The sequence below is a fragment of the Heloderma suspectum genome, chromosome 3 (assembly GCF_057233095.1).
Source record: "Heloderma suspectum isolate Gila_16-S chromosome 3, 16-S_ref, whole genome shotgun sequence".
Taxonomy (NCBI): domain Eukaryota; kingdom Metazoa; phylum Chordata; class Lepidosauria; order Squamata; family Helodermatidae; genus Heloderma; species Heloderma suspectum.
The window spans coordinates 276878574-276906492 of record NC_139460.1 but is presented as its reverse complement, the minus strand read 5'-3'; the positions used below and the strand labels follow the sequence as shown (position 1 = coordinate 276906492).

General features: G+C 43.9%; 1 protein-coding gene across 1 annotated transcript in view; it reads right to left on the bottom strand.

The window, feature by feature from the left end:
- CLSTN2 (calsyntenin 2) overlaps nt 1-27919 on the bottom strand; it is a 339779-nt gene that overhangs the window by 103226 nt on the left and 208634 nt on the right. Inside the window, exons 4-5 of the mRNA XM_084847086.1 lie at nt 17806-17955; nt 484-669 (exon numbers count right to left, since the gene is read on the bottom strand). Of these exons, the coding sequence (XP_084703212.1) occupies nt 484-669; nt 17806-17955 (336 nt within the window). The remainder of the gene's footprint in view (nt 1-483; nt 670-17805; nt 17956-27919) is intronic.

Here is a 27919-nt window from a genome sequence, read left to right as displayed (position 1 = left end):
TTATAAGCACTAACTGTGGGTAATATACCAGCTTGCACTCCCTAATACACAGATGTTACCTATGGAAAGCATCAAGTTCAGCTCATCCAGATGGTATGATCTATAATAAACATTGCAAAAGAATGTTTATTGTCTAAAGTTATACCCAGAAAAAAACAGTATTTTCCAAAAGAATTACATTTCTTCAGTTGGAAGAAGCTATGCTGTGCACATAAACTAATGGAGTTTTAAAATTGCTGTTATGTACTATTTGCCTGTGAGAAGTTTGTGTCACTTATTAACTCACTTGCACTTTTGGCAAAATACAAAACAGGATCATCGTACTGGACAATTTATTTTAATTATGATTACATTCCGAGGGATCCAAGCTCTGGACTTAGTAGCACACATGTACTTTGAAGAGTGTCCTTAATTATACAGGCTTCAGAATATCTTGCAGCTCTTGCCCAGAATTATTAAAAAAACATTAAAATTCTTGTTTACCACATAATTTTTGCAGGGATTTTTCAGAGTAAGTCTCACGATCACAACCCTTCCCAATATAGTTGGTCTGCAGTTCAATAGTGGTCTGGATAGAAGAAACAGGTCCATCACAAGTCTCCAGATGAATGCTAGGAAATAAAGGTATACTCCCAGAACCAGGCCTGTATTGAATACGCTTATTCCAATCTAGAAAGAAGAACAAGATTAATGTACAATATACTGTCACCAACAATATAATTTCTATCTGAATAGAATTATTTATATTCTATGCATTTTGCAAACATAAAAAGGAGAAGAAACCAAATTTCCAGACTGAAATGTAATTTTACAACCTGCCATAAAAGTAATCATATATACTGAAGACCTCTTCTAGTTCCATGAGGATACATTCATTTATACAGTAAATATTTTAATGCAGGCATCAACCAAACTGAGCTGGATTGTTGGGAGCAAGTAACTGTCAGGTTTCCCGATCCCCCCAGCGCATAGACGCAGGCAGTCTGACACTGGACACCCAAATCAATGAGATTACTTTATTGCATGGCAAAAGGTTAATGGTTACACTCTTCAGAAATCATATAGCTGATGGTCGGTAGCTATAGGCTCTATGTAATTCCAGAACAGTCCAAAGCTAAAAACTACTACCGTGACTGAGATCCTCATCAACGTGGTTTCCCTATTGTCATTCTCTAGGGTTCTGAACACAAGGAAGGGGACTCTGGATTCCTGGGTACCTAACCCCGGCAATCCTTTCACTGGGTTCCTACGCTGAACATGGAAAGTGAATGATTCCTGGAATTAACTCAACAGGCAAGGAAGGGATATCTTCTCGAAGGGCCTAACCAACCCACACCTATAGAGAATCCAACTTTGAATCTTTTGTTGATAACTCCAGGCTACGTGGTCAAGGCCTATCAAGATCAAAGGAAGGGTGAACCCAGACATGCAGGGAGTTCCATGCCACCGCTTTTGCATTGGTAACTCCACACTGCATGCATTCAAGCGGAGGAAAGGCCCAAAGTCGTAGATCAAACCCAGCCTGCCAATACAATGAGCTGATGACAAACAGACACGCACAATCCATAGCAACGAGAGTTCAAGTCTATGAAAAGCCTCACAGTACTTTTCATAGTCAAGTCCTTAACAATCCAAAGTTCCAGTCCGTGTGCAATACCTCCAAAAGCCCAGATGATGATGGATCCAAACAGAGAAGGATTCGGGCAATGAAGATGAGATTTTCCTAGCAAAGGCTCGTCACCTTTGCATCAGCTTAAAAGGGAAGGCGTGACTGTAAGACACCCCCTCTGGATCCCTTGACAGACAAGGACCTTTAGCCTTTCAGCAAGGCCCATCTAAACAGGGCGGCACTGCTCAGCCAGCCCTCCAGCAGTGATGCTTCAACCTGGGTTACCCTTCTGCAGACCCCACCCTACCTTTATCAGGTTCTCACGGACAGCTTCCAGCCTGCCTGTCTGCCAAGGCCAGACCAGCAGGCGGACTGGGAGTTGGGTGACTCCCCCTGGCTCTGCTCTGAGAACACTGACAGAGATAAGCTCACCCAGATTCTGACATCCCAGAAGCTGAATAGGCCCAAGCCCTTCCAGGCCACTTCTAATCAAATCCTGGCTATAACCTACAAGGCCCTGATAGTAGCCTCTCTGAAAACGAACAAACATCAGGGTTATTTTTAAAATACAATAAAGAACTGAGATTTATTTCAACTGTGTTCAATATAATTGAATCTCACTAGACATCTATAGGTATACAGACCCCCAAACAACTCTGCATATCTATCTATCTATCTATCTATCTGGCTCCAAATTTCTGAGGGCCCGTGGGCAAAACACCCTTAGTGGGCCCCCTCCCTCAGTGAGTCTACCTTCTCACTACCATTTTCAGATGCTATTCCTCCTTGTCCTCTTCCTATCATTGCCACCACCTGCTTGCTTGACAGGCAGAGAGCCAGTGAGCAAGCAGGCAGTGGCACCTACTGCTCCTCTTCTCACCACCACCATTGTCTGGGCCAGAGCGAGAGGCAGGCAAACAAGCTGGTTGCAATGGTGAAGAGGTGGAGCAACTCCAGGGGTCCCTTGCTAGGGTGTTGGCCCTATCTTGATGCTGGCCCTGATATGTCCTCTCTCGTTCTTAAGCTTGTTCCTCAAAACTCCCGTTTTCCATGAAGCCTTTGAGTTAATCTGTTAAATTTCACATCTAACTGTTACCAAGCCCCAAGCACAATCCAAGGTGGTTTCGATGTATTTCAATCATGCGTGAGAGGGTTGCAGGGCCCCCAGTGCCAAAGTGCTAAGCTTAGGCCAGTATACCAACTACGCCCTTATCTGGACAGAGATAGCCTAGGTACAGTTATCCATGTTCTGATAACCTCTCGTCTGGATTACTGCAATGCGTTACATCTGGAGCTGCCTTTGAAAACAGTCCGGAAACTTCAGCTAGTCCAAAATAGGGCAGCAAGATTGTTAACAGGGTCTGGTCAACGAGCTCATATTACGCCAGTACTTTCCCAGCTGCACTGGCTGCCAGTCCATTTCCGGGCCCAATTCAAAGTGCAGGTATTAACATTCAAAGCCCTTAAAGGCTTGAGGCCAGGTTATCTGAAGGATCGCCTCCTCCCATATGTGCCTGCCCAGACCCTAAGATCATCCTCAGTGGTCCTTTTTCATGGGCCCCTGCCAAAGGAACTGAGGCAGTTGGCTACCAGGAAGAGGGCCTTTTCTGCTGTGGCACCCCAGTGGTGGAATGAGCTCCCTAGAGAGGTTCGCCTAGCATTTATGGTGAACTCCTTCCGGTGCCAGGTGATGACCTTTTTATTCTCCCAGTATTTTAGCATTTCAGCTTCCTACTCTTTTAGTGTTGGTGCTTTAAATCTGTATTTTAAATCTCTGCAATGCTGCTGTATTTTATTCTGGTTGTATTGTTATATTGTGGTTTTAACGCTTTTATATTTATATTGTTTTATCCTGCGCTTTTTGGTTTTAATTTTTGTGAACTGCCCAGAGAGCTTCAGCTATTGGTCAGTATGGAACTAACTGACTGACTAACTAACGAACGAAATACTTGCTGGCCACACCCCTAGCCAGCAGCGCATTTCACGAGCATGTGAAACACAGATATAGAGCGCATCCACACAAGGGGAAATCCTGACTGGCCCGGGACTGCCCCCTTCACACTGAGGTACTCTACGTAGACAGGGGCAGGGCTGCTTCATGTGTGGCGAGCATGTCTGCCAGCAGTGGAGAGGCAGGAGCCATGCATTGCTGCAACGCCCCCTCCCCCATGCTAACATATGAGAAGGGGGCGAATGTACCTCCTTCTTGGCTTCTCCTCTTTTCTTTCCCCTTTGTCCTCCTCATTGTCAAAACTTAGGCCATGTCCTCCTTGGGGACCTGTATTCCTCCACCCATATAAATTTTATAAAGTGCCATGTGCCTATAAAGCTGCTGTATGTAATAAACGAATACTATTATTAATAATAGGTGGGTTCCAAACTGTGGCATATGGCATTATACATATGCATGAGGTATTTCCACCTCCCCACTTCTGGTGGCAACCCCTTTTGCCCCCTCCCTGTGAGCCTCTCAAACATTAGGGGATCTCTTGTAGGAGTGCTCCATGAGGTTCATTTTTTCCACTGAAGGAAAAATCAACAATATGCACACACCATAGATATCACAGAAGCACTCTGTATGTATGGGCTTCTCTGAATTTCTAATACTAATCTGCTTAGGTTTCTTAGAACTGATGGGCCTAAATGGTTAAATGTTTGCTAAGGATTCAAAAATATTGTTTATCAGCCCAGAAATTCAGCTTTGGAAAAATAGCCAAAGTTCAAAACCAATAATTATGCATGAATGATTAGCTTTATCAAATTTTAAAATGTAATGGGGTTAAAAGCAACCTCTGTTAGAATCACAAAGATGAGACACTACCATGCTTTCCCCTAGTGTAGCAGCTGCAGAATTGCCATTATGGTTCGGTTAGCCAGTTTTGCTTAGATTCCTGCTATTCCACCCCCTACCCATTTTGAAAATTAGCTGGGTCAGTTTCCCAGCTGTTGTTTTAAGAAAGGAAAAACACAACCCTTTCCCCCCGCCCAAGTCTCTAGTCCATATTGTGGCTAGAGAACCACCGATGTAAGTAGTGCCAGCTCTACGTTTTTGAGGGCCTTTAGGCAAGACACCCTCAATGAGTCTACCTTGCCACCGTAATTGTCACCAACTCATGTTGCTCCTCCTCTTCTTGCTACCTCCAACAGAGAGCCACAAAACTGGTAGGCAGTGGCATCAACTGCTCATCCTTCTCACCATCAGTTTTGTCTGGGTCAGAATGGCAGGCAGATGAACATGCAGGCTGCAGTGATGAAGAGGAGGAGGCAGTCCAGGAAGCTCTTGTCAGTGCACCCCTGCTAGAGTGTGGGCCTTTGCCAGGAGCCCAACCATGCCTGCCTTTGACGGTGGCCATGTATGTAAGGCATGTTCAATGCTTTTATTAAAAACGGGTGTGCTCCCAGGGAAGGCACAGCTCTGATTGACAGTCAGGCAGTGCCAACCCCATCATGAGTCACACTGAGCCCCTTATCACTGGGAGAGGTGGTGAAACAAGTGCCTCCTCCTGCCTGCCTTAGCCACTGCTGCTGTTCCACCCGAGGCTCTACAGCACCACTCAAAGGAGTGGATAACGTGCCAGATGCCACTCAGGCTCTGTGTACTCTCCATGTCAGGTCAGCACTGTGCCACTGCACAGCTGTAACCCTGGCACCAGGCTGTGCAGCACTACTAGTGGGCTGCTTTTTCCTCTGATGGAACTGCAGATGCCACTACACTTTAAACAGAACACAAAGCAAATGGTGGCTCTTGCTCAGTCAGGCCACCCAAGGTTGCTGGCAGCAGGTTTGGCCGGCTGGCAGCTGGAGCACTATATCAGGCAGCAGCCACCCACAGACTGGGGCTGGGCCAGGTGGGCGAGGCCACACACAGGCTTCCTCCAACATTTCGTAGCCAAGTCTCATGAGATGTCACTATGTCTCACAAATTGTAGTAAGAATCTCAACAAGACAAATCGAAAATTTCACGGTACTTCACTTGACAAAGTCTTGAGAGACTTGGGGTGTTTTCTCTGGTGGTGCGGGAGGCAGCAGCCAGCCCACCCTTGCCTCAGGGGATGGATGGGCTTGAGGCAGCCCTGCATTAGGAAAGCAGTGATATCCGTAGACACACATACAGGATAGAGTGATACACCCATTGTCTGGAGCAGGGAATTTTGGCTAGTTTTGAAGCCATTTGATCTTCCCTATAGCTGTCCGTAAAACAATGGAGAAATCCAGGGTTGTTGTGATTGGGCAGTAGCATGCCCACCCAGAAAAAAAGGTAGCAGCAAGGATAGGAGTTTATGTTCTTTCTAACTTGACTCTTATTTCATTAGAAAAGTGTGGGGTTTTTTTGAGTTTCTAAGGGAGCAGTCCAATAGCCACTAGTCAGAGGCTAGATGGCCATAGGATATGTGGTTTTCTGGGAACCAACCTCAGAGCCCATGCTCCAAAGTTGGTTCCCAGAGAACCGACCTCCCCCTCCCTTCCACGCTGCCTTGCAGGCAGTGCAGAACAGCCCCATGCTCTGTTCTCGGAAGTGGAGCACGGAGCGACCAAAATGGGCTGTTCCAGGGGGCGTTCCAGGATGGGGAAGGTAGAAATGCTGGTACAACACATCCTATGTGTGGTCCGGCAGCATTCTCCCCCGCTCCGCCTTCCCATGGCTAGACAGCCGAAATCGGGTGCCAAATGCAGGGCAGGAGAAGCACGGAGGGAACAATCCCCTCTGTGCTTCTCCTGCCCTGCATTGGATACGTGGTCTCCTTCGAGCTTGGAGGTGGCTGCCTATGCCCATAGGATTGCGCCCTAAAACATTTTTAAAATTATAGTGTCGAGGCAAATGCAAATAAAGTCCATCATTATTATCCATATATTACAGTGCCTGGCTTACATCAGCCATGCAAAATAGTACACTTGTTATATCTATATTGATGGGAGGGGGTGGGTGGCCTGAGAGAGTAGTGTGGAACAACCTTCAGTGTAGTCCAGCATTGTTAGCCAGTCTCCTGGCCCTTTTTTCCCCAGAGGAAAATATGATTGGGGTGGCTTTGAAGTTGATCTAAGCAGCAATTCTGGGACGGAGGGGAGGGCATACATGGGCCAAAGGCAGAGCGACTCTTTGTGGGTAGAGGGACAATTATACTGGCAACTGCTCATTGACCTAGATGGACTGATGCTCTGATGCAACATAAGGCAGCTTTCTGTGTTCATGTGATTAGCACTTTCCCTTTGGGCTCTTTTCCCAATCAAAATTCCAATCACGCCCCCCACCCCACCCCCGGTGCTACTGCTGTGATTAATTTCACAGCTTCCCCCCAACTGCATTTCCCTAAAAAATACAAAAGATAAAACAGTGCTGTTTTAACTTCAGGGCTGTTAAACTTCAAAATGTTACACTAGACATTATTACTGCCCTATCAAGGCTTTGGATTTCCAGCCAAAAATACCAACACACCTCAGGTCACAGCAAAGATCAGTGTAGTTTAATTGCTTCTCCCATCCCAAATTCAGCACAGAGGCATTGTGCTCCAATGATTCATGTGCAGATCTGCTGTGTATTATCAAGGAAACAAATCATGCTGTTGTAAAAGAGGTGGGATCAAAACTCATAATTTGCCTAAAAATTCATATACATTAATATTATTTGCAACCTGAAAATCTAGCCATATTTCAACTCCATCCAGTGCGGATGCTTTCAATAGTCCCTGGATAGAAATAATCATTTATATAGTTTCTTTTAAGCACAAGCAAAGGTCCTCTAAGGATTACTCTGCAGCTACCAGAGTAACTGAATTTGCAATTAAAATTATTTCAAATCCAGGGTCAGTCACAAAAGGCTCCTGCTTCTAACAACAACAGTGTCAACTTTTACCCAAATATGATCTATGAGTTGCATAAATTAATAGCATTACAAAGCTATACATGAAAGATTTCTTCAGGTTTACAGTTTTGACCGGCTAATCCAGTGTCTGTTCAGCCAGATGTCTGGCGACCCAGAAGATTTGAACTGCCAACAGTGGCACATGCTGTATGTACCACACTGACCTTTTAAATGGTGATGTTTCATTTTCAAATTAATCTTATTCAAATCTGAATAAATATGGAATTTGCAAACTGTTCCAGATAAGAGACTTTGATCCTTTCAAAGTTATGGTGTATTAAAATTAAGGAATGCATATATTTCAGGATTGCACAATGGGTTTTGTGTAAACAGATTGTTTAATTGTCAGAAACATTCAGATGCTGCAGTTGATTCTTTAAAGTAACAGTTATTTTTAAACGATCCACTAATCTGCACATCTGGATATTTCATTTGTAGGGTTTTCCAGACAGAGCATATTTATAATATGTACATCTATCTAGTCAGTTCTACTTAGTTCTGCACATGTAAGACTGTGGAGAATGGAATACAATGTAATTCAAATCAAATGCTAATTCAGTTTAAGGTTTGATTGAAGACACAAATGAGAAATTTTCTGTACTAATGTGCTCAGATTATTTTAAGAAGGAAATAGAGTTTAAATTGCAAATCTTGCTTTCGTTATGGCCAACTCCTTAGTTCACTCTGGGACTATACTCAGAAAGCCATATGAAAATTGTGTTTGTTTCTGCTGGATGATCCCAAGCGGAATGTGTTGTGTGATTAACATGAATTGCACATTTTGGAACTATTTTCTAAAGTTCAACTAAAGCCATCCTTTTAGTTTAATTTTCACTTTCATTGTCAGAAGCACCTCCATTTTTAAATGTGCTCACTTGAAATTTACTCCATTTCCCATTAGAGTCCTAAACACTAGAAAGAAGTGTTCAAACGTTGGCAAAGGATGTTCCAGAGAACTGTGCAGGCCCTGAACTATCCCACAGAGCATATCTCTGAGAAGCTCCTGAGTCTTGGGAGCAAAAGAACTGTGCAGTCCCTAAACTCATCTAACCAAGATCAGGAAAGCTTTTCATCCTGACTGAGCTAAAGTTTAGACAGAGTCCTTTATATACACTATTCCCTAGCTTACGTGGCTGGTTACGGCACTGATCTACCCCTGTTCCCAGCCCCACCTACAATCAGCTCTGTAGAGTTCTGTCCCAGTTGTGACGGGTGTCCAAGGCTTGAGCAAAAAGCAAAGAAACATGATTTTTATGTGATAGCCATAACTGAACATCTACATTTTGATATGAGAATTGGAACTCATGAAAATGCAGCTCAGTTCTCCTTTCCTCTTTACAATTCTGTCCCTAATGAGAGTGATGGAAAATGGAATATTCTTATATATATGAGCATGTCTACTGGAAACCTTGAGCGACAATATGGTTTCACTGAAATGAAATGTTCTCCAACTATGTTTGGGTCAAGATCTTATCCTACTATTGGTTTTGTTTACTGCAATGGCCAGAGAATATGCAAAAGTGTAAGGTATTCATATGAGGGAGGGGGTATAAGCATGCATTCTTGGATAAATAATTCTTGTCCAGTTCTCTTCACTTAGGGCTGTGTTCACAGTTGTTATGAAGTTGGAGAGGAAGCATATTTAGATGAAGGCAGGAAGAAGGGTTTGAAAAAGTTGAGAGCTAGGTGGGAGGACAAGGGACTACAAAACAGAGCAGGGGTGGGTAACCTTTTGTTGTTGTTGTTCAGTCCTTCAGTCGTGTCCGACTCTTCATGACCCCATGGAACATAGCACGCCAGGCCTTCCTGTCCTCTGCTCTCTCCCGGAGTGTGCTCAAGTCCATATTCATTGCATCGGTGATGCTATCTAGTTGTCTCATCCTCTGTCGTCCCCTTCTCCTTTTGTCTTCAATCTTTCCCAGCATCAGGGTCTTTTCCAGGGAGTTTTCTCTTCGCATTAGGTGGCCAAAATATTTGAGCTTCAGCTTCAGTATCTGTCCTTCCAAGGAGCAGTCAGAGTTGATTTCCTTTAAGATTGACTGACTGGACCTCCTTGCAGTCCAGGGGACTTGTAAGAGTCTTCTCCAGCACCACAGTTCAAAAACATCGATTCTTCGGCGCTCAGCCTTCCTTATAGTTCAGCTCTCACAGCCATACGTTGCTACTGGGAAAACCATAGCTTTGATTAGACGGACCTTTGTTGGCAAGGTGATGTCTCTGCTTCTCACTATGCTGTCTAGGTTTGCCATAGCTTTCCTCCCCAGGAGCAAGCGTCTTTTAATTTCATGGCTACAGTCACTGTCTGATCTTGGAGCCCAAGAAAATAAAATCTGTCACTGCTTCCATTTCTTCCCCTTCTATATGCCAGGAAGTGATGGGGCCAGATGCCATGATTTTAGTTTTTTTAATGTTGAGTTTCAAACCAGCTTTTTGCACTCTCCACTTTCACCCTCAACAAGAGGCTCTTTAGATCCTCTTCGCTTTCTGCCATTAGGGTGGTATCGTCTGCATATCTGAGGTTGTTGATAATTCTCCCGGCAATCTTAATTCATCCAGCCCGGCGTTTCTCATGATGTACTCTGCATATAAATTAAATAAGCAGGGCGACAATATACAGCCTTGTCGTACTCCTTTCCCAATTTTGAACCAATCAGTTGTTCCATGTCCGGTTCTTACTGTTGCTTCTTGACCCTCGTACAGGTTTCTCAGGAGACAGGTAAGGTGGTCTGGTACTCCCATCTCTTTCAGAATTTGCCACAGTTTGTTGTGATCCACATAATCAAAGGCTTTAGCGTAGTCAATGAAGCAGAAATAGACGTTTTTCTGGAATTCTCTTGCTTTCTCCATGATCCAGTGAATGTTGGCAATTTGATCTCTAGTTCCTCTGCCTCTTTGAAACCCAGCTTGTACTTCCAGTAGTTCTTGGTTCACATACTGCTAAAGCCTAGCTTGTAGGATTTTGAGCATAACCTTGCTGACATGTGAAATGAGCGCAATCTAGGGGTGTCAGAGAATTTCTTGCCGAAACTTCGGGGGGCCGAGTGCCAACGTATTCAGCCCCCCGAAGTAGTTTCGGGGAGAAATTCTCCGCCCCCCGCCCCCCCCGGGATAGGACTTACCTTTCCCGAATGTCGCTCCCGGTGGCAGGTCGCAGCGGCGGTTTGGCAGGGCTTCGACAGGGGCGGGGGCGGCAGCCGGTCTTTCGACCGGCTGCCGCCGCCGCCGCCATTCCAAGAAAAGTAAAAAAAAAGAAAACGCCCCCGTGATAGGCTACGTGACGATTAACGTAGCCTATCACGGCTGACTTTGCAGATCTAGATGTGATAGGCTACGTAAATTGTCACGTAGCCTATCACAGGGCGTTTTTGTTTTTTTTTTACTTTTCTGTTGAAGTTCGCGGCCGGGGAGACGGGGAAGCGCTTCTCCCCGGCTGGAATTTCGGCCGGGCGAGGCGGGAAGCCTCCCCCCCGGCCTGAACTTCGGGGGGAGCAGCGAAGCACCTCCCCCCCACCGCGAAGCAAGCTGCAAGACCAGGTAAGTGACTTTCGTACATCCCTAGCGCAATCGTACGGTAGTTTGAACACTCTTTGGCATTGCCCTTCTTTGGAATTGGAATGTAAACTGATCTTTTTCAGTCTTGTGGCCATTGTTGAGTGTTCCAAATTTGTTGGCATATTGAGTGCAGCACTTTAACAGCATCATCTTTTAGGATCTTAAATAGCTCAGCTGGAATACTGTCATCTCCACTAGCTTTGTTGTTAGTAATGCTTCCTAAGGCCCACTTGACTTCACTCTCTAGGATGTCCAGCTCAAGTTCAGTGACCACACTATCATGGCTATCAGGGACATTCAGATCTTTCCTGTATAGTTCTTCTGTGTATTCTTTCCACCTCTTCTTAATGTCATCTGCTTCTGTTAGGTCCCTGCCTTCTTTGTCCTTTATCATGCCCATCTTTGCACAAAACGTTCCCTTGAGATCTCCGATTTTCTTGAAGACATCTCTAGTCTTTCCCATTCTATTGTTTTCCTCGATTTCTTTGCATTGTTCATTTAAGAAGGTCTTCTTGTCTCTCCTTGCTATTCTCTGGAACTCTGCATTCAGTTGGGTACATCTTCCCCTTTCTCCCTTGCTTTTCGCTTCCCTTCTTTCCTCAGCTACTTGTAAAGCCTCATCAGACAGCCACTTTGCTTTCTTGCATTTCTTTTTCTTTGGGATGGATTTCGTTGCTGCCTCCTGAACAATGTTATGGACCTCCGTCCATAGTTCCTCAAGCACTCTGTCTATTAGGTCTAATCCCTTAAATCTATTTGTCACCTCCACTGTATATTCATAAGGGATATGATTTAGGTCATACCTGAATGGTTTAGTGGTTTTCCCTACGTTCTTCAATTTAAGCCAAAATTTTGCGATAAGAAGCTCATGATCTGAGCCACAGTCAGCTCCAGGTCTTGTTTTTACTCACTGTATAGAGCTTCTCCATCTTTGGCTGCAAAGGACATAATCAATCTGATTTCGATATTGACCATCTGGTGATGTCCATGTGTAGAGTCGCCTCTTGTGCTGTTGGAAAAGAGTGTTTGCTATGATCAGCGTGTTCTCTTGGCAAAACTCTATTAGCCTTTGTCCTGCTTCATTTTGTACACAAAGGCCATGCTTGCCTGTTATCCCGGTGATTTCTTGACTTCCTACTTTAGCATTCCAATCCCCTATGATGAAGAGGACATCTTTTTTTGGTGTTAGTTCTAGAAGGTGTTGTAGGTCGTCACAGAACCGATCAACTTCAGGTTCTTCTGCATCAGTGGTTGGGGCATAGACTTGAATTACTGTGATGTTGAATGGTTTGCCCTGGATTCGTACTGAGATCATTCTGTCGTTTTTGAGATTGTACCCCAGTACTGCTTTTCCCACCCTTTTGTTGACTATGAGTGCTACTCCATTTCTTCTAAGGGATTCTTGCCCACAGTAGTAGATATAATGGTCACCTGAATTAAATTTGCCCATGCTTGTCCATTTTAGTTCGCTGATTCCCAAGATGTCAATGTTCAGTCTTGCCATCTCATGTTTGACCACCTCCAGCTTACCTTGATTCATTGATCTTACATTCCAGGTTCCTAAACAATATTGTTCTTTACAGCATCGGACTTTCTTTTCACCATCAGACACATCCACAGCTAAGTGTCCTTTCGGCTTTGGCCCAGCTGCTTCACTCTTTCTGGAGCTACTTGGAAATTCCCTCTGCTCTTCCCCAGTAGTATATTGGATACTTTCCGACCTGAGGGGCTCATCTTCCAGCGTCATCTCTTTTAGCCTTGTGATACGATCCATGGGGTTTTCTTGGCAAGAATACTGGAGTGCGTTGCCATTTGCTTCTCCAGTGGACATTTTGTTAGAACTCTCCACCATGACCTGTCCGTCTTGGGTGGCCCTGCACGGCATAGCTTATGGCTTCACTGAGTTACGCAAGCCCCTTCGCCACAACAAGGCAGTGATCCATGAAAGTGGTGGGCAACCTAGCGCCCTCCAGATATTTTTGTCTACAACTCCCATAAGTCTCTGGTAGCCAGGGAGGATGGTACAAAACTTCTGGTAGGCCCAGGTTGTCTGTTGCTGAAATAGAGTTTTGAACTACTTTCACTCTGACAAAATTGTTAAGAGTTTAACTATATATTTTGTTTTTTTCTTCAGTTGTAGATGTACTATCAATAACTAAGGTTATTAGAGGGTTGTCATGTTATACTGATCATAGGTAAGGAACAGACAAATGTAGTATGGAAGATACAACTATCAATGGTTACTAGTCATGATGGCTATATGCTACCTCTACGATCAAAGATAGCACACCCCTAAATACAAATTCCAAGTGGGAATTTCGTGCGAGAGGGCTATTGCCCTTATGTCCATGTGGATTTCTCAGAAGAATCATAGTTGGCTAGTGTGGAAAAAAGGATCCTGGACTAGGTAGCCTTTGGTCTTATTCAGCTGGGCTCTTCATATGTTGTTAGACTCCTTTGATAGTCCTAATAACACAATATTCAGCTGCAGCTGATGTCTGTTCTCATAATACTGCCCCATGGTTCTACCATATTTCAACTGATATGTACTCTTTACCTAGTCCTTAATCTCAATTACATAGGGTAGGATCCAATGGTGTCACAGTGCTAGTGCTAATGATGTTCTGCTAGCACTGATTTACACAAGTGCAATGTCATTAGCACTAGCACTGTGACACCATTGGATCCTACACAATAGGTCCAAATTATATTGATGCTTCTGACTGCAATTAACCTTCTAGTTTGGTTTTTGTTTGTTTTTTTTTAAAGACCACTTTCTGTTGTGAATCCTTCATTGTAATGGATCATCATTGCTGTTCTTAATTTATTTCTTAGTTCAACGCATACAAACAACTCAACAACAGTACTAATTCTACGATCCCAAACATAAGCTCAGCAACACCTTGATTTTCTCCACTACCTGTACATCATCTTATCCCAAAACATCGTATAAAGTTGAAGTGTCAGTCATGGAGTTACAGCAAAATTTGGTTCCTCAGCAAAACAGTTTTAAATAATTGCTGTAATGTTTCCTATGGCATATAGATATTTTAAGGTTACTATCTCTCCCTTTCACAAAACACATAATTTATAGCTAGTTCTATGTTTTTCTTCAATATTTTAATAATATAAAGTCTGTCTATGTTATCTACTGACGTTGTGTGCTCTCTGGAATTTGTAGAGTAGCATCATAGCACAAGCAGAAACAAGCATTTTAGTCAATGCTTGTGTGTGCCAATCTCCATTTCTTTTTGTGGCATAGATTCTAGCTGGGCTATGAGCACTGTACATAGCATGTGTTGTTATTAATCTCAGCATTACACCTGGAGCTTCTTCTTTCCCCTAGTTTTACTGAGACAAAACCAGCACCATTTCAAAACATCAACGGAATGGCAGTGGGGGGTGGGGGGTGGAGGGTAGTTGCGGATTAAATCTTTGTAAACCGCCAGAGAGTTTTGGTTATGAGGCAGTGTAGAAATGTAATAAATAATAATAAAATAATAATAAATGTTTATGAGCACCAAGAAGAGTAACAATATTTGGAATAATAGTATACTGCTTCACATGGATAGATGATAATTTGTGCATGTGAGCACATGGCTCTGAAGTATGGGGAGGGGGTGAGCATGTGTGCTTCAAAAAGAGAATAACGGGAGGTGAATACAAGAAAAAGGTGATCAACTTCATCCATTATCTTAGCCAAAGCCATTACTTTCCTGTACTCTTTTATATCATAGGTGTAAGTTTGGAGTAACACAAGATACTAACATAAACGTGAATGCTTGCAAAAATAGAGGAAGTCTTTCCCCCAGAATATCTCTTTGCCGTTCCAGTCCAGTATAAATTGTGGGATAGAGTTGCCTGTGATTAACCCAGAACACACTGGTTTGGATCAAGGAATGGATCTTTCACAAACACCACATGTACTGTCTAGATTGACAGGAATTGCATCTCATTTATTTTATATAGTTTACAAATACCCAGGGTCTTTTAAATATTTTTCCTTTGCATTTGCTGGAAAACCAATAAAGCCTTAAGAACACATTTAAAAAACGAAACAAAACACTAATATAAGTCTAAGAGCTATAAAGGACATCTCAATGGTCTTGCAAAATAGCCTGCAGATGTTGTGATTTATGCATTCTATGAAAGCTGGATGAAAAGGAAAACTCCAAATAAATGCCATTTTAGGATAACTGCAATCTGGAACATAACCCCAAGATATCCAAGATGTACAGTGCAGAATGCAGAGGGTGGACATTGTGTTTTCATGGCTCCATCAATATCAGTGAAGTGTGAAGTTGTAGAGCCGTATCATAGGTTGCCATTGCCATGCTCAGCATATGCCACATACACAAATAATGTTTAAATAGTCAATGATCAATGACTGTAATACATTTTGGAGAAGAAAAAAACTTGGTATTTCTTCAGCCTTTGAATATCTTATTTCATAGAAGGCCATTTTAAGGCACAACACATCAGTAGATCAGAAGGTCACACAGATGATCTCTCTAAGATCAGCATTTTCTTTCTTTCTTTCTTTCTTTCTTTCTTTCTTTCTTTCTTTCTTTCTTTCTTGTTTACCACACTGCAGATTCCAAAGCTTAGAAGAATTGAAAGACAAGTGCTCAAACTCTGCCCTGCAGTAATTTATTTCTTAGGGCTAAACCTGCTCTGAATTCTTAAAAACAGAAGTTGTTTTTGCTGTCTTGGAAAAAACAAACTAAACTCACTCTCAAGGTCAAAGTCCTTCCTATTTCTACATCCTTGCTTGCATTGTTCACACCACAGTAACAGGGAACTGGACAATCACATACAGGTGTATTTTGCTGCATGTATTCGTACATGCGCATATCATCATCAATGACACACAGCTTGCTTACTAATTCCCAAAAGAGAATATGCAAAAGAAACACTATGCCAGATTTATATTCCTTTCCATTAAAGAAAGACAATGCAGATGGCTTGCACTCCGTAAAAATCCCTTTTAAGCACCTGGAAAAATCACAATTTTTGGATTGTGACCTAGATGTGTTACCTTAGATGCTCTTATACTACCTCTGCATTGATCCCAGTGGAGTATTAAGTAGGTCATACTTGACACTTAATCTGTCACAAGCACTAATACTAAAAAAAACTTTGGCTGGTACTATACACTATATTTATATCATCAGAAACAAAAAGCAGCCCAACTACTCGTTCTACTGGAAGAGAAAATGTTACTGTATAACACATGACATTATCATTTATTTTCTAGCTTTTGAAGAATACATACATTTGTTTCTCTGAAATAATGCATGGCTCCTGGCTGAATCAGCATATCAGAAAGCTCTAACCTAACCCACCAACTCATAAACCTTTACTTTAAAGCCCTGTATGGCCTGAATCCTGGGATATGCAACAGATTCAGATGAATCCTGAACAAAAGCAGGCAGTTTCAGTCCAGTTCTCTTGGATCCCAAGTCAAAATGGGGTTCCCTATGAAACCAACAGAACCAAATCCAGGCCCAGAATGAGGCTTTGGCGGCAACTTGTGTTTCAGATACCTACTCGTGCTGTGCAGACTTCCTGTCTCCCAAAATAAGTATGAAATAGTGTATTTCTTATTTGGTTTATATTCTCTAAATGCTGTTGGGGGAAGTGAGAGGAAGGAGTGTGGTTGGGTGACTGAGAGGTCCATCTTCCAATTCTAGGGTACATTTTACTAGAGTCTCCAATCACTGTGCTTTGGGGGAGGGCAAGGATGGGGATGTGAGATGGCAATTCTTCAATGCCACCAGGCCTCACTATGAAAAATGCCTTGAACTGGTTTTCAGGCATATTAATTCCCAAGCCCCTGCGCCTCTCCTAAACCTTTGCAAGTTTACTGCTTGGGGACACCTCTAGGATGCGTGTCGTTTTCATACAAATTTACCAAAAACACATAGGAAGAAGAACAAGTGAATCAGAATCGGAAGAGCTCCCCTTCATTCCATCTGCCACTGCGCCCCCGAGTTCTTGCTGACAGTAAGACACAGAGGTTGGGTGGGCTCCAGCATTTGAGTCTACAGACAAAGGGACCAGGAGGCTGCCAAAGGCAGCTTTCCCAAGGGCCACAAAACCTGGAGCTGGGCCTGATATAGGGCATCTCTACACCAGCCTAAAATCCTGCATTTAAAATGGGGCTTTCTGCTTCTGTTTAAATGCAGGATCACAACGACTCCCTTTTTCACCTACTTCCTTTACCCCCTCCGCTTTTCCCCTCCTTCTCCCCATATCTGAGTCTTCCATCATCTTTCATTGATCTCACTCCTCTTCTTGCCACTTTTCCTCTTTTCACGGAGGGACACAACAGGGTAATTTGATAGTTCATTATCTGTGATCAATTTAAAAACGGAACAAAGGACATTTAGTGCAGGAGATGCCGGTTCACGGCGTCATGTAGAGAGCCCGCAAACTTCTGTGAAGGAGCAATCTCAATCGCAGGATAGAAGATCAGAGTGAAGAAAGCCATAGGTAGCCATATTGTGTTTAAATATAGTAACCTTGTAACTGGTACTGCTGGTAGGTTTATATCCTCTACAGTTTACAATGTTTTAATTATTGTTTTGAATGGATTTTTTTAGTTTCTTTCCTTGCTCTCTGCTTGGAGTATGTATGCCAACTGAAAATTGAATTATAAATTCCTGCATGAAGAAATAGTAATCCTGATTTTTCATAGTTACTATAGAATCAGCAACATTTTGTTTGTACAACAAAATACACCATCAGTATTTTGAAAGAAATCACTATATACAATTCCTACCTTGCCATCCAGGTTTACATACAGGCTTGACTTCAACTCGTACCAAGACATCTTCAGTTGCACGTTTTTGCCCGCAGTCAAAAGCTGTTACCATTATCTCATACTGATGCTGTTTGTCATAACTCAGTTTCTCAGTATTCCTGATATTCCCTGCAGGTGCAATACAGGACAATAAATAGCTAATGGTTCATTGTCAAGCTCCTAGGTTCAGGCAACTGACTGTAATAAAACCTATAACAATTGCCTGTAGTATACAAAAGGACTGCTGTATAATAGGAAATGGGTGTGGTAAATTAGAAGAGAAAAGGACTGACCTTCTCAGACACTTCTTATGAAATGTATTTTTTCTTTTCTCCTAGGAATGCCTCAGACATTGACAATAACAGTCCCATCTTACAGAGGGTGGGCCCTGAGCCCTTGGGATTGAGTTAATCAGGCATAAGAAGCAAAATATGACCCAGGCATAATTAAATAATGAAAATGAATATTCAGTAAAAACAACCACATATGGTCCCTTCTACATTAAGAACACTATCCTTTCTTGAGAGATCCTGGCTGAAGGGTCATGGGGTTCGGTGGAACCACTCCTACACCAGTGGAAACATGAGATACTCCACGGCCATGAAGGATATGCCAGCACAACTACTTGGAAACACTGGTGTATCCATTCCACTGGTGCAGCACCATTGATGGTGGCACAAGGGAAGAACAGACTCATGCCAAATCCTATACCTCTTCAGACCCTGAACATCCCAACAAGAAAACTTTATGTTGATGATAGAGCTCCCATTTAACTTAGTAGAGAGGGGAAAACACTAAAAAACAAATCCACACATGCACTGACCCACCCACATTGTCACAACAGAGTATAGGATATGGTGGAAATCACAGCATGTAACCCCCCAGCAGAGAACCTGTAAGTCAGATGATAGGGCACTGTGGCCTCAGCTTGTGCGCACCATGGAGAAAGGGCACTTTGCACAAGAAGGTGGCACTTTGCATCAAGAGCCTTCCAGTTGAACATAAGTAAGTACTTGAGTACATTGCCAACACTTCTCTTCCTAGAATCCTCACAAGTACCCTGCCTCAGGTACTCTAGAGACAGACAAACAAACAACACCAAACCGCACTCAATTCCAACAGCTGGGGATGCCACACATGTAAGCAAAGGGAAGGGTAATCCATGCTAAAGCATAAGTGCAGCAATTCTTTCTCACCTCTCTTCCCCCAACCCCTTTCTGTCTGTATGTGAAAACTGTGCCTTATCTAAAGTGTATTGCTGCAGCACTCACCCTAACATGCAGGTAAGCTCATTGTTGGCGAAAGCTGGGCTCTTCACCCCAACTGTTGCCAACACTGGCCAAACAAACTTGCACACGTTGCAAGATCACAGCCTGGATGCACGGACCAGAGCAAGTTGTCGTCCCCCCCGCCGGCCCCCACACTTATGTGCGCACGCATGCACGTGCACACACACACACACACACACAGAGTTTTACGGCAAGCGCCAAGGGTATACTCCAATCATGTCAGTCTCCTCCTTCCCCCCATGTGGGGAGGCTGAGGCATGAGCACTGGAGAGCACTTAGGAGGCACTCTTCTCTCTCACTTCCTCACAAACAACACTGGCTACTGTGCATCCAACTCCAGGGCCCATAAGTTCCAGCTGCTGATCATTGTTTGTACTTCTCTCTGTGTCTCCCTTTGCTCCCCACAGGTAGTTCTCCAACTGGTACAGTAGACAGGGCCTACCCCATACCCAGTTCCCTGCAGACCACATGCCCATGGCATGACCAGCAGCAATGATTAGAATGCTCTCAGGTCTTCCTTCATGGAGTCACCAACCTATGTGTTCCAGACAGCCTCTTGCACCTTTACAAGCTCCATGTTTTTCTCAATAGGTAACCATGTCCATGTCTCTGGCATGGAAATGGAGCCATGAGGAACAGGATACCAGCTGTTCTGTTTGTCAAGCAACAATCTAAGGCAGCTTTCCTCAACCTGGTGCCCTCCAGATATTTTGGCTAACAACTCCCAGCATTCCTAACCATTGGCCATGCTGGCTGGAGCTGATGGGAGTTGTAGTCCCAAACATCTGGAGGGTACAGGTTGGGGAAGGTTTGTCTAAGGAGCCCTGCTGGGGTGACAGGTTGACAATGCCATAGAGATGTCATTTCACTTTCATCCCTGAGGCTGATCAATAAAGGCTATCACTTTGCCATATGTGGTGTTTCTTTGTTTGCTAGGAGTTGGTAGATAAGTATCCCCTAAACCATAAATTACTACATCCCCAACCACAAGATTTTGAGGTTAATGGGTAGAACATGCAGGAATATCAGGGACTTTGGTCCTGGTCTACAAAAGCAGCTCTGATTATCATGAAGAAAAGACAACAAAGTTCTAGAGACAGTTGTTTTTCAAATACACTCCTGCATTTAACATCTCTTCTCCAAGACCAGAAACAATAGTAGGTGATGAAAGTACTGTGATCAGTAAGAAAGAGGTGGCCCAGTCATGGAGTAGAATAGGCCATAACTTTATTTAATTTACAGGCGTTATTAAACCAACATGCATGCAGGAGCAGAAGGTCTACACAATCCTTTTTCACCAAGCAATTGTATGGCTGCCCATGCCTCTTTTGGATCCTTGAACAGTCAGCAAAAGGCTGCTTGAGCCTTCTGTCACAGTTGTTCTTTAAGTCTGATCTTACACTGGGGCTACACGTGGTTCCCAGGTCCAGCAGTTGTCTAAAATTGTGTGGGTGGTGTAGTGGCCTCCTATTACAGGCACATTTAACCTCACTTTCTATGGGTCTTGATGCCCCCACCCCACTTTTCTATTTCTAGCTGCCAAAGTTGCGAAGATATGGACTGCACCATTTTATGTACATATACATAAGGAAATACCCTAAGGGAAGATGAAAAGCATGGCTATCCTTGGCCAATCTGGACAACATGAAAACATTCCTTCCCAGCTGCCAAACAGATGTCCAGCTAACACCTAGGGAAAACTTCATTCATTCATTCATTACATTTCTATACCTCAACCCATCAGTCTATTAAATTTCATCAGTAAACTCTATGCTACGCACCTGCATGGGAAATTAATGGAGGGAGGAGTGTTGGGGGCCAGAACATACCGAGGCTGGGCGGCAGGTGCTGGCGGAGCGCTAGGGGCAGGCCATGCCAGGTAAGGGGAACAAGGGAGAGATGTGTAGTATCTGTCCCCTGCTCCGGGCCTGTCCAGAGCCAAAGGATGGCTGGGGGAGGTGTGACTCCATCTTCTGGCCTTCGTTTGCTGCTCTGCAATGCCAGGTCTGTTACCCAGAAAACTTCCCTCATCCATGACATGATCCTGGATGAGGGTGCAGACCTGGCATGTATTTCGGAGACCTGGCTGGCTGAGGCCGCTGCTCCAACTCTTGCAGCCATGTGTCCAGCCGGATTTTCGTATGCACATCAGCTGAGGGCTAGGGATCGGGGAGGGGGAGTGACTGTTATCTATTGAGAGTCCTTGGTCTTCACCAGACCCCCTCTCCGGGAGACGAAGGTTGCTGAGTGCATGTACTGGACGTTGGGCCTGAAGGGCAGTCTGAGGATACTGCTTGTGTACTGTCCACCCCGCTGCATGACAGACTCCCTGACAGAGGTGCTTGAGGTGGTCTCTGATGTGCATGTACAGTCCCCTAACTTATTGGTGTTGGGGGACTTCAACGTACATTCAGAGGCCATCCTCACAGGAGCACCTCGGGACTTCATGGAGACCATGGTTTCCTGGGAGCTGCACCATATTCTAACTGGGCCCACCCATGTAGCCAGGCATGCACTAGACCTTGTGTTTCTGGAGAAGCGGGGAGTGATCTGGAAGTTGGGGTTATATCCACCACCCCCTTGTCATGGTCAGATCACTATCTGGTGACGTTGGACTTCTCGGTTCCACAACCCATCCGCAGGGGTGGAGGACCCATTAAAATGGTCCGCCCCAGGCATCTTCTGGATCCGAATGGATTCCTGAACACACTTGGGGATTCTCTGGAGCACGCCAACAACCACTCGGTCGAGACCCTGGTGGGTGGCTGGAATGCCGCAATCACTGGGGCATTAGATTGGGTGGCTCCAAAACGCTCTCTCCCCCTGAACAGGGCTCGGACTGCACCATGGTTCAGTCCACAGTTATGAGCTCTGAAACAGGAGGTGAGATGGCTAGAGTGCCGGTGGCAGAAGTCTCGCTCCAAAGACGATCAGACACGGGCTAGAGCTGTATCTTCAGCCTATCACGTGGTGGTGAAGGCAGCAAAAAAGGAATATTATGCTGCCTCTATCGAGACTGCAGAGTGCTTTCCCAGGAGGCTGTTCCAAGTGGTCCGCAGCCTGGTCAGTCCTGTGGCTCCGGAACCACTGGAGCATTCTAAGGCCTCCTGTGAGGCCTTGGCAAGGCACTTTGCAGATAAAATTGGTCAGATTAGGAGTGTTACTCTGCATGCTGTGGATACAGTTAGTGAGCAAGAGGCAGCCTGTGGCAAACTGGTTTTGTGGGATCGGTTCCAGCTTCTTCCTTCTGATGAAGTGGACAAGGTGCTTTCATCTGTAAGGCTGACCACCTGCTTACTTGATCTTTGCCCATCTTGGCTCATTATGGGCTGCAGATAGAGAGTGGGTGAGGGGATCAGGGCGGTGGTGAACGCCTCCCTTGAGGAGGGAGTGATGCCATCAGCCCTCAAGGAGGCAGTGATAAGACCGCTCTTAAAGAAGCCCTCCTTGGATTCCCAAGTTCTGAACAACTTTCGCCCAGTCTCAAATCTGCCATTTTTGGGCAAAGTGATTGAGCGGGTGATGGCGATGCAGATGAAGGCACACTTGGAAGAAAATGATTATCTAGACCCATTTCAGTTGGGCTTCAGGCTTGGGCATGGGACAGAAACGGCCTTGGTCGCCTTGGTGGATGATATGAGGAGGGCTCTGGATAGAGGTGAATGCTCCTTCCTTGTTCTCCTCGACTTCTCAGTGGCTTTTGATACCGTTGACCACGGTATCTTCCTGGACCACCTGGAGGGGTTGGGCATTGGAGACACCGTATTGCGGTGGTTCCGGTCCTTCCTCTCCGGCAAGTACCAGAGGGTAGCACTAGGAGAGGAGGTTTTGGACCTGTGGCCACTCACTTGTGGGGTGCTACAAGGTTCCATCCTCTCCCCGATGCTATTTAATATCTATGTGAAGCCGCTGGGGGCTATCATCAGGAGGTTTGGGGTGCGGTGTCATCAATATGCGGATGACACGCAGCTCTACCTCTCATTCAAATCTTCACCAAGGTTGGCCGTAGAATCCCTGTCCAAATGTTTGGAGACGGTGAGTGGCTGGATGGGGAGGAATAAGCTGAAGCTGAACCCTGACAAGACCGAGGTAATTTTGGTGGGAGACAAGAGGAGGCTGGGGGATGTTGACCTGTTGTTGAATGGGGTACTGCTACCCTTAAAAGACCAGGTCCGCAGCCTGGGGGTCATTTTGGACTCCCAGCTGTCCATGGAGGCTCAGGTGTCAGCTGTGAGCTGGACAGCGCTGTATCAGCTCCATCTGATACGGCGGCTGCGCCCCTTCCTTCCCTACCATCTACTCCCATCGGTAGTACATGCCCTGATCTCCTCTTGTTTAGACTACTGTAATGAGCTCTACGTGGGGTTACCCCTGAAGATGGTTCGGGAGCTGCAGCTGGTACAGAACGCGGCGGCTCGCCTAATTAAAGGCAGCCGCTGGCGAGATCACATCACTCCTGTGCTGAAGGAGTTGCACTGGTTACCAGTTGTTTCCCGGGCCAAATTCAAGGTGTTGGTTTTGACGTTTAAAACCCTATATGGTTCCGGCCCAGCCTATCTTAAGGAGCGCCTCCAGCAACACTAGACAGGCCGCTTAACAAGATCAGCCTCGGATGGCCTTCTCGAGTCTCTGTCCCATCTTTGGATGGCCAGGGCAGCTAGACTGGTGGGGACTAGGGAGAGGGCCTTTTCTGTGGTGGCCCCCACTCTGTGGAACTCCCTCCCTAGGGAACTCCGCCATGCCCCCTCTTTAATGAGCTTCCGCCGTGCATTAAAAACGTGGTTGTTCAGGCAGGCATTTGGGGTGGGTTAGTGTATTTTAGAAAACGTTTTTATTGTAGAATTTTATTGTTTTAAACTGTTTTATTATATGCTGTACATCGCCCAGAGGGCGATGTACAGATGGGCTATTAATAAATTTAATAAATAAATAAAAATAAATAAATAGACTAGTTAGACCAGGAAAACTTCTTAGAGGCAGAACAGGCTGGGTTCAGAACTGGAAGATTAACAGCAGACCAGGGTCTTATTTTGCAACACTTGGTGGAAACATATGCTTCTCCAACTGGGAGTACTCTTTATATTTATTTATTTATTTATTTATTTCATTTCTATACCTCCCAATAGCCGAAGCTCTTATATGGCTGTTATTGACTTTAAATTGGCTTTCTATCTTATCTCTTGGAACAGATTGTGGGGAAAATTTTAAGCCACCAATACTGATAGGTGACTGTTAATGTTAATACACAGCCTGTATGAAAATACTCTGCTGCAGGTAACCTGTGATCATGTAGGACACTTTTCTGACCCTGTTCCAACTTTCAATGGAGTAAAACAGAGTTGTATTTTAGCTCCCATATTCTTTTTTTTTTTTTTTTACATTAATTTGATGGTTAAGTGTTTAGCTGATACCAACTTCTAAACTGGACACTAGAGCTCTGTTAATTCTTCTTTATGCTGATGACACGGTTATCTCCGATGAGTCTTGGCTTGAGACATTTACTAAGAACATGGGCCACTTACTGTAGCAATGAACTTCTTACTATTAATTATAACAAGACTAAATCTATGGTCTAGAAGGAGGGTTAAACATTGATGGCAGATTCATGGAAATCCTATAGAACAGGTAAGAAAATATAGGTACTTGGGAGTAATTTTTTCACTTTTCTGGTTCCTGGAAGTGCAAATACAAATGCTACGGCAAATGCAAAGGAGTGTCTCAGGTTTGCTTAAATTTTTCCATAGTAAAAGAGGTTACTACATTTCCTCAGCTATTCAGGTATTTGTAGCCACAGTTGTATCTCAGATATTGTATGGACTTCAGTTGTGTTCAGTTGTTCACTTATGACAATTATGGGCCTTTTGAAGTCATTCAAACCAAATTTCTGAGAGCAATCTTTGTAGTCCCATACAATATTTCTAATGTGGCCTTGCACCTGGAGGCTGGCCTAATTTCTATGGAGGCTTGTGTATGGATTTGTCTAATAAACTTCTGGCTCAAACTTGTTTTTCCCCCTGTAGGATTGACCCCATTGATCCTAACAGATGCTTTTCAGTCAACATGGAGAAGGTTGTTGACAGAGAAATCACTGACTTATGGGTTTTCAACTGGTAGTTTAATAGCCCTTAAAGATCAAAACTTTAAAATACATTATAAAAACCATTTACATACGAATATATAAACAGGCAGCACACACAGAGTCACACATATATCTAAAACAATTTCAAACAATCAACAATAAGAAAAATCTAGGACCTGATCAAAACCTCATCATATGCTGCCAAACCTTGATTCCTGATCCTGAGTGTGGGTGGATTGTGCTGGAAAGCTGGCCAACTAACACCAAGCTATATGTGAGGAAGCTTTATATAGACCTTGCCAAATTTTGGCCGAAGTCTTATTCAAAACCTCATGTGACTCTAGAAATTCCAGGTGTCACATGTTTTTGGTCATCCATAATCTTGTGATGTCTGGGAACATCCACCAAGGGTGAGATTTCCTTTTGTGGCAGTTGGGAAGCCTTCTGACCATTACATTGGGCCTCCAGCAGCAGGACTCAAAAGAAGCAATCTGGGAGCCTGGTCCCCCTCTTCCTGTCCCACAGACTAGCCCCTCCTACAGCTGTGGCAGTTGGGCAGAGGGCTTTCCTCAATCTCCTCTATGGTGAATCTGACCAGCTTTTAAGAATGATACCAGATGAAAAAATCTTTGCACTACCAGATGAAAAATAACATTCTGCAGCAACAAAATCAACCTGACAGAAGCATAAATGTGACAAATCACCTGTCCTGATAACAAAGAAATAGCAGCATTCACAAGAAAATGGGTGGGGGGAGGAGTGGAAATTACAGTTACACCTCCTGGAAGGATAGAGGACCTTACCATGCTGAATCAGTCTCTGTAACTAATGAGTTCAGCATTTTAATTCAGGCCATTTTTGCCGATTGACAGTTCCATCTCAAGCTGAACCTTGGAAGTATTCAATGTACATTTCATATTATGTGCGCCAACAGATTAAAGCTTTCTGTAGCCACCAAATATTTAATCTTTCTCATATCCTGAAGCTGTGCTCGTTTTCATCGTGTATTCATGTACTATTCTGCATAGTCTATATCCTGACTGAAGTGGATTACATGAGTGAAATAGTTTAGTCAGAATTAGTCAGATTTTTAACCTATGGCTATCTGAATCACTGTACTATTTAGCCTTGAGCTTTCAAACCACTTCATCTGAGGCAAGTCTCTTGGCCCTCATGTGACATGCGTGTATGTGTGTAAAATAAAATTAAATACTATACAGAAGAAAATCCTGGAGACACACTCTATACCCCTGTTCTAAACCTAACTATACCAGTACAGAAGTGCCTGAGATCAGGAATAACAACAGTTATGCCAATCCAGCACTATAGCTACAGGCCAACATCGCCAGCAGATATAATGGTGCCAGTGTTAGAACCTGGATTAATAAAAACTGATTTCTTCCAAATTTTTTGTTTGTTATTGTATACATATTGTATACATCCTGCATTTGTATTTGTTGTAGGATACCTACATTTATACTACAACAACCACAATGATATATCTAAGGAAACCCATGGTTTATTATATGCGATTGCTCTATTTTTCTGTACATCACACATTGATGATTTATAATAAAAGCTTTCTCGATTTGTGTGTGCACCTGCTTTGAGATGAGAGTTAGAACTCAAAATATCTTAGGCTTGGTGTAGAAGTAATGTTCAGAGGCATGCTGTTGACTGATGTGTTCCCATTCAAATTCGACCGACTTTCCATAGTTTGCTTCAACCATGATGTAGTATAGGAGCTACACATGGTTAATGCTAAACAGAGTTTAAATCTAGTTAAAAACCATCACATCTGTGTAGGGAAGATGTAACCAAATGAGAGGGGATTTATACCTGGGGTGGGGGTGGGGAATCACACGATTTTGGCCAATGTACATTACCATGACACCAGGCTATTACTAAGCAGTTTGTTCCTATTATTGGGAAATTATTCTAAGGGTGCAATCCTGTGAATGTTTAGATGGAAAGAAGTCCTAACATTCCCAGCATTCCCCAGCCAGCATGAGTAAGAGGTAATGAAATGCGAGTAATTCTGGCTGGAATCCCACACACACTTATCTGTGGGATCTCAGTAGGACTTACTTTTGAACAGACATGTGCCAAAAGGGATAAATGCTATACACTGAAAGCAATGGAAAGGAAAATACCTATGCCAGCCTGGATCTGGCATAGGCTGGGGACCTAAACCAGGGGCGTGTTGGAGTCATGAAGAGTTTTGGGTCCAGTAGATCCAAAATCCCCTCTCCCCCAACTAAGGAAGCTGAACAATTTCATTTAGTCCACCTTTTTCAGCAAACCGATCTAATTTGCAGTTTCTAGCTTAATATGCGGCCAAGAACAGTTACCCTTTGAGTTCTGCATTTCTCCAGATTTTGTGATGTAGTTGTCAGCTAAAACAATTGTAAAGTTGGGAAAGATACATACAAAATGTGTGCATATTACAGAAAGCTGAGTAGAAAAATTTCATGCAGTTTGTAAAAATTAGTACAATAATAGGGAAACTTGATGGAACAAACTTATGTTTGCGTACATTTGAAACTAACACAGACCAGATATAGACTGATTTATTCATGTCTATCCCAACACACCCCAGACTGGGCTGTACTCCCAGCTGGTGGTACTATGCTTGCTGAGATTTTTGCAGGTGCATCAGGGGCCTCCATGGTGGATATGTTACCCTGTTGGTGCAGCTCCTATCCCCCAGTGAAGGGGCTTTCAG